General features: G+C 38.0%; 2 protein-coding genes across 4 annotated transcripts; one reads left to right on the top strand and one right to left on the bottom strand.

Moving 5' to 3' along the window:
* Positions 1-18: 18 nt before the first annotated feature.
* Positions 19-4799, bottom strand: LOC139934913 (uncharacterized). Of its 2 annotated transcripts, none has more exons than XM_071929336.1 (2): positions 4462-4799; positions 19-2978 (listed from the first exon to the last, which is right to left on the bottom strand). In XM_071929336.1, the coding sequence occupies exon 2, from the start codon at positions 2924-2926 to the stop codon at positions 2117-2119; it is 810 nt and encodes a 269-aa protein (XP_071785437.1). In that variant the 5' UTR covers positions 2927-2978; positions 4462-4799; the 3' UTR covers positions 19-2116. The 2 variants fall into 2 exon arrangements, with proteins under 2 accessions (XP_071785437.1, XP_071785436.1); XM_071929335.1 differs by having other exon boundaries at positions 4466-4799.
* A 325-nt stretch (positions 4800-5124) lies between these two features.
* Positions 5125-10387, top strand: LOC139935351 (uncharacterized). Of its 2 annotated transcripts, none has more exons than XM_071929889.1 (2): positions 5125-5245; positions 7110-10387. In XM_071929889.1, exon 2 carries the CDS (start codon positions 7149-7151, stop codon positions 7965-7967), a length of 819 nt encoding a protein of 272 aa, XP_071785990.1. In that variant the 5' UTR covers positions 5125-5245; positions 7110-7148; the 3' UTR covers positions 7968-10387. The 2 variants fall into 2 exon arrangements, with proteins under 2 accessions (XP_071785990.1, XP_071785991.1); XM_071929890.1 differs by lacking the exon at positions 5125-5245 and adding an exon at positions 5638-5658.
* The last annotated feature ends 439 nt before the right edge of the window (positions 10388-10826 follow it).

Here is a 10826-nt window from a genome sequence, read left to right as displayed (position 1 = left end):
GGCAGGATGGCATGGACAACTTCGAAAGTCACGATTGAATTCAGTCCAATGTTTTTAGGTACACTTTTATTTTGTCATGCTTACTTCCAACAATGTGCTAATTGTGTTAAACATCATCTTAATATCAACTGTAAAATCTAGTGGTTAGGTTTGATTTTTCTGCAAATTAAATATTCAAACTAGATAACAACAATTAATAATCTACAATTCAAATTTAGGCAGTGGACACTATTGGTAATTGTCAAAGACTAGCCTTCACACTTGGTGTATCTCAACATGCATAAAATAACTCGTCACCAAGAAAGGTTTTATGCTAATAATTATTTTGGGTAATTACCAATAGTGTCTATTGCCTTTAATAGGCAAGTTAACTAACTTACAAATATTTATTTTTTCAATAAATATAAGAATTTTAAAAACTTTACAAGTCCAATGATTAGGAACAACATTTTATTTTGTCATGATTACATCCAATAATGTGATAATTTAGTCATGATCTTAATATCAACTGCAATGAAAGAACTTTAGAGGTTATGTTTTGATTTTTCGGCAAATAAATTATTAAAATATAGATAATAACAATATTTAAAAAAATCTACAAGAACTACAAAATTGTTTGCAATTGAAGAGGCAAGTAAACTAACTTACAAATATTTCCTTTTACAACACATATAAATAAATATTCTATATCTTTGAAAACTATTTATTATTTTAAAAACAAAATATTGTGCCTGATAGTACGAAGATTACTATAAATGTTCCGATACTCTAGGACACTATTATTTTCTCTTTTTACATAAGTATCCCCCTAAAATCGTCTTAAGAATTCCCAAGATTCCCAGAACAAAATGAAAACACAAAAGCTTACTCGTGGTTTACCGCCCCCCCCCCCCCCCAAATGTGTGTTAGCACTGCACACTCAGTACTTTCCCGAGTCCTGTGAAAAAAACCATCACAGGCATGTTACTCGGGTGGGATTCGAACCCACGACCCTTGCAATTCTAGAGCAGTGTCTAACCAACTAGACTACCGAGGTTGCCCGGTAGCTAGAGGCAGTTCAAAGCTTCCATTGGTTTTGTACGTGTTTTCCAACTGATGTTGACCTTAACTGAACAATGGACCCCATTGTCCTCTTTTGTTTACAAGTCCCCTGGTTGAACGTGTCTACCTACTCTCTTACACACTAGCCCTATATAGGACTCTTCCTTTGTACACAGATACAAAACTGTAAGGCCGCCAGGGCTATTTTACACACCAGCCTGGTTTTTACTGCATAAAAAACTGCATCACCACTTGCAGAGAAGTTTAACAAAACATAGCAGACTTGACTCGGAACTAGACCCTGTTTTCCAGAAATTTTCCAGGGTGGCTATTTTCAAAAAAACTTGCTTGTGGTCCTGAAGTGTTTGCAAACAAACTAACACACTTTAAAATTTGATGAGTACGTAAAAATTTGAAGTTAATATATCACAGACACTCGAGTCTACACTACACCAAACCAATGGGGCCTACTCCTGAATTCCAAAGAGCTGTGCACTAGAGAGTAGGCCCTATTACATGTTTCTTTTACAATTTCTCTACCCATTTATTTGCTAAGCTATAACTAAGTGTGGACTGATCACAAAGACTTAACAACACAGTACTTTGGCTAGTTGTCTAGATTATGGCCAGATCATCCTATTGTAATCTTATGAGGAACATTGATAGCAAGCTGACAAATTCTCCAGAAGGCGATCAGAGCACACTGATCAACACTAGAGTTGAAACCAATGGTTCTTTTCAGAACCACCCCAACTCATTCAGAGATAGTCATTACATGGTGTTATCGCAAACCTTTCCATATCGTATTTCCACAATACAAAGTTTCAAATCCTACTTAACACTTATTAGCTTATCAGCTCCCTGTGAAATTGGTCATGAAGAACAAACACACCATCAATCAACGTTGCTAAAATATGCACTTGAACAACATTACAACAGAATAAAGGCTAATGGACAAAGTAAGCCATTTTTGATGTGCATAGAAAGTAAAAACCATTGTACTAGTTTGCATTTTCAGTTTAGAAGACGTGTTTCGCAACGATTGACAAGGAAATTATTTCAACAATATGAAAAATTAAGTCCAGTTCAGTCGCTTGGCATGCAGCGTTTCATAAAACGGGAGGGCCACCTCTATTGCATCAAACAGGACCTTTGGAATGTTGGTAAGATCCACGGTGTTAGGGGAAGGGGGTAGCCATCCTGTGCTCTTCAGTGCATTTTCATACGCACCGGTGGCTTTGTTAAAGGCGACCAGTGCCTTCGGGATGTGCCAGGGGATCTCGGCGATCGGCTTCCAGCTCAACAGAGTGTCTCTAAATGGAATGTCTACAGCCTTGCAGAAGGTTCCTAGCACATTCTTGGGGTCGCTCTGGAGGTCATCAGCGTCTACGATCACCACTTTTTGCTTGAGCGTCTCCTCGATGTACTTGACCAGATCCACCATAGCTTCGTATCCGTGACTCTTCCCGAACATCGTCTCGGAGAACTTGATGAACATTTCAATCGTCATGCCGCTCTTCTCGGCCATCTTCTGGTTTGAGAGAAACATCTTCGTCGGGTCTCGGATGATAAACGTGTGGACGAAACCCTGAGGGAGTTTGTCGTATTTCTTATCCAGAGCGGCTGCATGGTCCTTGAAGATGATGAGTTCCTGGTCGGGATAGTCGGTCTCAAGCAACGCTTTGACGGCATCGTAGGTCAGGTCCTTCTCAGGTGGAATGGGTAGCGGGGGCGGGGAAGACACTTTCTTTTCAGGGCCAAAAGCATAAGCGCCGCCATAAAACTCATTGAAGACTTCCACTTTTCCGTAGTTGCCGAGGCTCATCACCAAGGCAGTTGAAAGTGACTTCGGGTGACTCCAAAGAGCAATACGTTTAGGCGCCATCTTGGTAAGTCAATGTTGACCAACTGTTCAAAGGTGCGCACTCCAAATAGATCTGTCATAAATAAGATAGTTTTAAAAAGAAAACATTAAGTATCTAGGTCTATTTAATTTCTTAAAGTTTTTTAGAAAAGCTAGCAATTATTGTAAGTTTGAACTAACACATATTTGCAGTTTAAAACCACACAAAAAAATAAATAGTTTCAAATGGTGCAGGTGCAGTGAAAGCCATAAACTAGGTTGCAGTAAAAGCATGGCCTTCTGCCATGGTAGAAGTAAAAATGACTGCCATAAATATTTTGTATATGTGGTCATGCTTAAATTGTCAAAGACAGTCATTATCCCTTGGTGTACCTCAACATATATGCATAAAATAACAAACCTGTGAAACTTTGAGCTCAATCGGTTGCAAAGTTGCAAGATAATAATGACAGAAAAAACACCCTGGTCACACGAAGTTGTGTGCTTTCAGATGCTTGATTTTGTGACCTCAAATTCTAAATCTGAGGTCTCGAAATCAAATTCATAGAAAATAACTTCTTTCTTGAAAACTACGTCACTTCAGAGGGAGCCGTTTCTCACATTTCATTCTATTAACCTCTCCCCATTACTCGTTACCAAGTGAGGTTTTATGCTAAATAATTAGAGTAATTACCAATAGTGTCCACTGCCTTTCAATATGCGATATAAACACGATGAGAAGTGTTTAAAACTATAGGCGTGGCGTGCTAGCTTTGTGTTGCACAATGCATTTAAATAAAACAAAATCAATTATACACACTACCCGATGTAGCAAAAAGGAGCCTATCTAAAGAAATAACACTGAGTGACAGGAATTGAAAATTTACAGAAAATTTGACAGATTTCCTAATAATAATGCTTTTAAAAAAAAGGCGCATTTATGAATGAAAAAAAAAGGCAAGAATATCGATCTTCAATGGCCCCGCGTTTCAAACCATGCAGGATCATGGCCTTGTGACGGTGATAAAGGACCCATCAGCCTGCAAGGTCCTTTGCCACCAGCCACAAATCTGTTAATGACTAATGTAGATTGCCCCCACCCCCCCCCCCCCCTCGTCTTTTTTTTTGTTTTGACATTGCCCTTTCGAACACAATACAGAACTTAATTATTGTGGTCGGAAATGCAAAAAGTCAAAACTTTAATTTAGAAAATTTGAAAATTAGTACAGAGCCGGCCCCAGTTATTGAAATAGCCCTATTTTTTATTTATGCCATGACTTGAGGCTTATCCAGATCCAAGCTCCACTTGTGAGACACAAATTGTGTGGCCAAGAACTATGCACAACGTGTAGAGCTATGCATTTTCTAATAAGCTCATCTAAAGTCCATCCCGAGGGAGAGAAACGCCCCGGTCTAGACTTGGGACTCGAGTCGAGACAGACAACTGTCATTCCCGTCCCGACGGTATTAAGTACAATGCAAATTGCGATAGAAACTGCTGGTGATAAAAGTGATAATAAATACACAAACGCCCTGAACGTACAATGAACAAAACAAATATAGATAGACAAACTTACCCACCACTTTTGTGATTGCAAGAGCCGAAAGTATTCAGTAGGCCTAAAACCCAACTTGCTCGAAAATTGGCTGGCGCCCGGCGACTGTGTATTTCTTATTCTTGCTGAAGACTTCAGTGCAGTGATGAAGTGACAGCTAGTTGTTGAGCGCACGCACACGCGAAGAGCCGCAACCTTACATCAAATGCAACCTAATACGTCCCTCATCGTCTCATATTCTAATGTCTGAAAGCATTAACCGTCCCGTTCAAGTAAAACATTATCATTTATTATGATAATGCATTGTAATGAAAATTGATGGTCACAAAGAGCGAGAGATTTTATTTAGATCCAGTGCATGGCCGGCTTGCGCCGGATTGAGATTTTGTTTACATTTTTCATGAGTTGGACCAGTTCAAAACAACGTGTGTAAAACGCTTTAGTTTAGAGGGGTCCGTCCATGAATCTAATTGTTATGAACATTTAATTACATGATATCAAATCAAGGCACAAATTGTTACTTAAAAAATAAGATATTAAAATAATTAATTTTTTCTAAAAATGTTAATTTTCAACTTAAAAATACAACTGAAAATTAACACTCCCCCACCAATCATAATGGTATCGTCAAAATTGTGGTTCTCAAGCTCCATGGGTTCTCTACAGTCTAGATAGCACATCAAACGCGTGATGACACTGACAGAATCCATTCAACAGAGGGCGAAAACCACTTTCGATCATCAACAAAAAGCCAGACATCAAGAAGCCAGATCAATCAAGAAAATTCCAGTTCCTTCTAATCGAGGTAGGGATATGATTAGCACAATCAATCTGTACATGGGATGGTGTCAACCTAGCCCCATTTATTATTGGGTTCAATGCACCGACTCGGTATCCCTTTTTGTGTTGCGTTGCAAATGAAAAATCAAACCATGGATGGATGGAGCTAGTTTGTTGGGGTGTTGGGGTGTTTGGTTTGGTTGTTTGTTTGTTTGTTTGTTTGTTTGTTTGTTTGTTTGTTTGTTTGTTTGTTTGTTTGTTTGTTTGTTTGTTGGGGTGCATCATTTTTGAATTCTTATGCAATTAGTTCCTCCATTGTATTGACGTATATTGCACATATAGAGCAACAATTGTTCACACCGTACATAGGCATAACGCTAGCTGGGTGTTGGGGTCAAGGATGGGGCTAGGCCGGAACCATTCAATTCAACCATGCATGTAGGAAGGAGTGCCAAGTTAAATTGGGCCGTTATTGGAATTATGTCACTGTCTGTCCATCGGCCATGCATTAGGTAGAGACGGGACCACAATGTTGGGAATTATTCCCGTCATTTTTAAAGGCATCAGCATGAAACTAATTGGGCAACTATTTCTGATAAACTATTTGTAGAAGACAATCAAGGTAAAAACCCTCATGATGATGATAATTATTGATTTATTTATTTGTTTATTTTATATTATATTAATTTTTTTTTTTTTTTGGGGGGGGGGGTGTGGACATAACTTACACAGTAAAAAGTTTCATTAGACTTAGACTAGAGTACTGGTAGTGGTACTTTGGTGGTTTCATTTCTTTCATAAATTCCAGTTTAATACAATAATATAAAATGCACTTGATAAAAAAGCCTATGGGGAGGGCCCTAAGCAGGGCAGGGCAGGGCAGCCTGGTGAAGGAAATTATGTTTATTGACAGACTTGGAGCCGAAGGGTAAATTAGACTCAACGTTTAGATCAGTTGGGGATGATTATTTTTAAAAAGTATTCTTCTGCATCTTAGCCACGGACCCCCCCCCCCCCATTATTGGCCATCATGAGCCCTAAACTCATTACTCGTAGGCTAAATGTCGGAGGTTGATTACAAGAGGGCGCTGTTTGTAGCAGCTATCAGGATGACTAAAAAGCTGCGATCAAAGAAGTTCACAATACACCCAACGCAGCCTCAGATCATCGAACAAATGTCTCCTCGTGTGATACCAAGGACACACCTCTTATGGTAATGGGGCTTTTTCATCTGAAGCACCAACCCTCTGGAATACTCTACCAACAAGCATTCGCTCAGCTTCTTTTCCTTAGACACATTAAAATTGCAGCTAAAAACCTATTTGTTTCCTAAGTCACTTTAATTGGGCACTCTTTTGATCCTTTTCTTTGTACAAACTTCTTTGTTTCGATTTATTTTCCTCTCCAGTACCTCGGATTAGTTGTCTAGATAGATGACGCTATATAAATGCTTATTATTATTATTATTATTATTATTATTATCAGGGGTCGAAATTGCCACTAGCCCGCTAGCCCGGGACTACCAGATTTACCGCCGGGCTACTGATTTTTCCAGTTTGATAGCCCGACGGGCTGGTGGAAAAACAATGCAAAAAATCATCATTACAAACAACAAAGAACTGTGCTATGGTGTATTGTAAAGTTTAAGCCGTGACTCGAGACATAATGTGTCTTTCGGGCTACCAAAATCTCATCAGGGCTACTAAAAATTATTGGTTACTAGCCCTGCTGACTACCATGAAAATACACTTAATTTCGACCCCTGTTATTATTATTATTATTATTAACCCAACATATTACAATCACACATTACAGAGATAGGCCCTATTACAATGACTTGAGTGTTTTTTTTATCTGTCTTAAATAGCCAACATTTCTTGTCTTTGCAGTCCTCCAGAAACCTGCGACTCCTGAGAGCCAGTTTCACCATGGCCGATTCAAAACCGAAACGTCTTGCGTTGTGGACCTGTGCTCGCTCCCTCTCCACAGCCATGGTGATGAGTTTTGGTAACTATGGAAACGTTGAAGTCTTCAATGAGATGTATACCGGTGCATGTGCCTTCGGTCCAGATCGAAAAATGGGAGTCGAGCTACCGTTTCCCGTGGAGGAATCGCTGACCTTTGAGAATGTGAAATCCCAGATGGAGGCTGACTACCCCAACAAGGATCTTGTGTTTATCAAAGACCACGCGGCTGGAATGTTTGGTCACTACGATCAACTTCCAGACGGCTTCACCCATGCTTTCATCATTCGCAACCCAGAGAAGACAATCGCATCGGGTGTGAAGCTGGCTGCAAAGACCAATTTTTCCCCCGAAGAGTATCTCCAAACGTATAAAATCTTCGCCAATTTTGATGGGTATGCTTTCGGCGATTTAGTGGCCCTAGCAGACCATATCGAGAAGGTCCTTGGGCAGCCTTTGGTGATCCTGGACGCAGATGACCTCCAGCGTGACCCCGAAAAGATGCTGCGTTTATTCTGCAAGGCGGTGGGGCTCCCGTTCCGAGAGTCCCTTCTGAAGTGGGAACCCATTGAAGAGATCCCATGGCATAATTCTCAGTCACTGCTTACAATTCACAAAGCGAATGGAGCTTATGAGGCTGCCCTGAAGAGTACTGGTTGGATTACCGGAGAGCCCAAGCCTGCAGATCTCTCTCAACTCCCACAGATTGTTCTTAATGCAATTGAAGAAGCTCGTCCTTTCTATCAGACCCTTTATGAAAAGAGACTCATGCCTGATGATTGAGGGTTAGACTCCAAATAAAGGTTATCATCCTGAAATATTTAAAATTTTTACTTGACTTACAATATGCCTTCACCTTCTTAGATTTACAATACCTAGAACTATCAGCATCTTAGCCCTATAGACTTACAGTATATAACTTCACCATCTTAGACTTACACTATAGACTTTCACTATATAAGACTTACAATATAGAATTTCACCATCTTAGACTTACAAATAGAACTTCACCATCTTAGACTTACAATATAGAACTTCACCATCTTAAACTTACAATATAGAACTTATACTCAAAATATGGAACTCCGCCATCTTAGACTTACTGGTAAATAAACCCTCACCATCTTAGATTTACAAATAGTTCTTTCACCATCTTAGACTCACAATATAGAACTTCATCATCTTATAGAACGTCACCATCTTAGACTCACAATATAGATCTTCATCATCTTATAGAACTTCACCATCTTAGACATACTGTACACTATAGAGTGTCACCATAAAGTATAGAATTTCACCATCTTAGACTTACAAATAGAACTTCACCATCACTTGTCTTTGACTTTAGACTTTCACCATATTAGACTTTATAAAATATAGAACTTCACCATCTTAGACTTACAAATGGAACTTTGAACACCATCTTAGACTTACAAAATAGACCCTCACTATCTTAGACTTACAAATAGACCTTTACCATCTTAGACTCACAAAAATAGACCCTCACCGTCTTAGACTTACAAATAGAACTTCACCATCTTAGACTTACAAAAAAGACCCCCACCATCTTAGACTTACAAATAGAACTTCACCATCTTAAACTCACAATAAAGAACTTCACTTTCTTAGACTTACAACCCTCACCTGTGACTAATGTATAAATGACGGTAACCAATCCAGCACAGCTAATCATTTGGTGCCTCATTTAGTTTAAATTACATCAATAGGGAAAAAACATAGCGGAATTAGTTACTAACAATTGTAGTAACTAGGACAATAGGACGAAATAACACAATCATAGCAGCAAACCATACAACGAAAAAAAGCAAGATTTAAAAAAAATACACACAAATTGAAGACACACTCAAAAATGTATACAATATTCCCTTTGAAGACTTCTATCCCTGTAATTGTATTTTCCCCATAGAGCTATAGTGCATGTATAACGGGGTGTTACTCTCTAGTCAATATATATAGCTCTATGATTTTCCCATAGACTTCCCACACTTAACAATTGGTTGAAGAGCACCCCAGTCCTTGTTTTGTCCTCGGTCTCCATGAGGTATGTATACATTTATGATCACTAGACACATTATCACATTATTTACACAGACAATCATAACAAAGATCAAACTAAAAGGCTATAATTTTTCTGGGTGTTTTTTGTGCCAATAATGGATAAGTTTTTGTTTTTGCTTGTATAGGCCTATGCCTCTGACGAAGGCCCGGTTTGGATCGGAAGTTTTTATATACATGTCAAAAATATAAATACAAATGTCAGTACTGATGACAAGGTGATGTCATCAGTACAGTTGTATATTTGTGCGTTGTACTAAGCGATATTGCCGAAGTAGCTTTCCTAACGGTTCTATCTACCTCTGCAGTAAATGTACTATTTTTTTGAAGGATATATTTACACACTAGATGAGCATTATAGAATATAACTGGACTATAGTTTTAATGCATTATTATTAACTTACATATTGTGAATTGTACTTACAGTATCATTCGCCGAAATAGCATTCCTTACTTGTTCCTTCTACCTCTGAAATCAGGAATGGTATTTAAAAAAAATTAAAGATAGATTAACTTATAGACTAATTGATCATGTAGAATGATTGAACTATATTTTTAATGCAATATTATTAGCTTACAATGAAGAAAAATGCAAATACCATTTTAAATTGCACATAATTATTTTAAACAATTAGTTTTTAAACCAAAAGGGCCTGGCATATATTTTTTTTGTTACAGCTTTATTAGACAGAAACACATTATATTGCCTTATGAAAATTGCATAGTTTAGAAAACTATGGAATCTTTTATCATCGATGATGCCAAAAATTTTGAAATAAAATTTCAGACCCTGGTATGTGTTTTAACAGGCCAGGTACATTTGAAAAATATGGAATAGTAGAATACAAATTATTATCATTTTAGGTCACACATCTTCGAAAACTATATATAAAAAAAACGTTAAAGGATGCAAGGTTTTGAACTTAAGGTACCGACCTTGAATTGGTTTATGTTTTAATAGGCCAGGTACATTTTGAATAAAATTTAAATTATGGAATAATATTAACACAAGGTGACTTGACACATTTTGTATCATGTAGCTGATGCGAAAATTCTGAAATAAAGTTCCATATTATTAAATAAATATATACCCACACGAAATAAAAGTTATAAATCGGTGAATGGAATTTCAGTGCACTTGAATCATGACTTAAAAGGGTGTTGTTTTCAGCGACGTTGATGGAACAAGTGGCAATCTCCACCTTCAATGCAAGGTCGGCCCTTCCCATGGCAAATCAGTTTAGAGATGAGCTGTTTGATATAATAAGACGAAGTGTAAAAAGAGGCTGAAACTTTTAAAGACACTAGACACTAGTGGTAATTGTCAAAGACCAGTCTTCTCACTTGGTGTACCCATGGTGTATCTCAACATATGCACAAAATAACAAACCTGTGAAAATTTGAACTCAATCGGTCGTCGAAGTTAAAAGATACTAATAATGAAAAAAAAAAACCCTTATCACACGAAGTTGTGTGCTTTCAGATGCTTGATTTCGAGACCACAAAATCTAATTCTGAGGTCTCCACTGCCTTTAATTGAAAAAACGCCCTCAATTTACCAAGCAC

The sequence above is a fragment of the Asterias amurensis genome, chromosome 3 (genome assembly GCF_032118995.1).
Source record: "Asterias amurensis chromosome 3, ASM3211899v1".
In the NCBI taxonomy this organism is placed as follows: Eukaryota; Metazoa; Echinodermata; class Asteroidea; order Forcipulatida; family Asteriidae; genus Asterias; species Asterias amurensis.
This window is presented reverse-complemented; position numbering and strand designations above follow the sequence as displayed.

Coding starts and splice junctions, on each gene's coding strand:
- LOC139934913 (XM_071929336.1), bottom strand. CDS start 2,926: ATGGCGCCTAAACGTATTGCTCTTTGGAGTCACCCGAAGTCACTTTCA.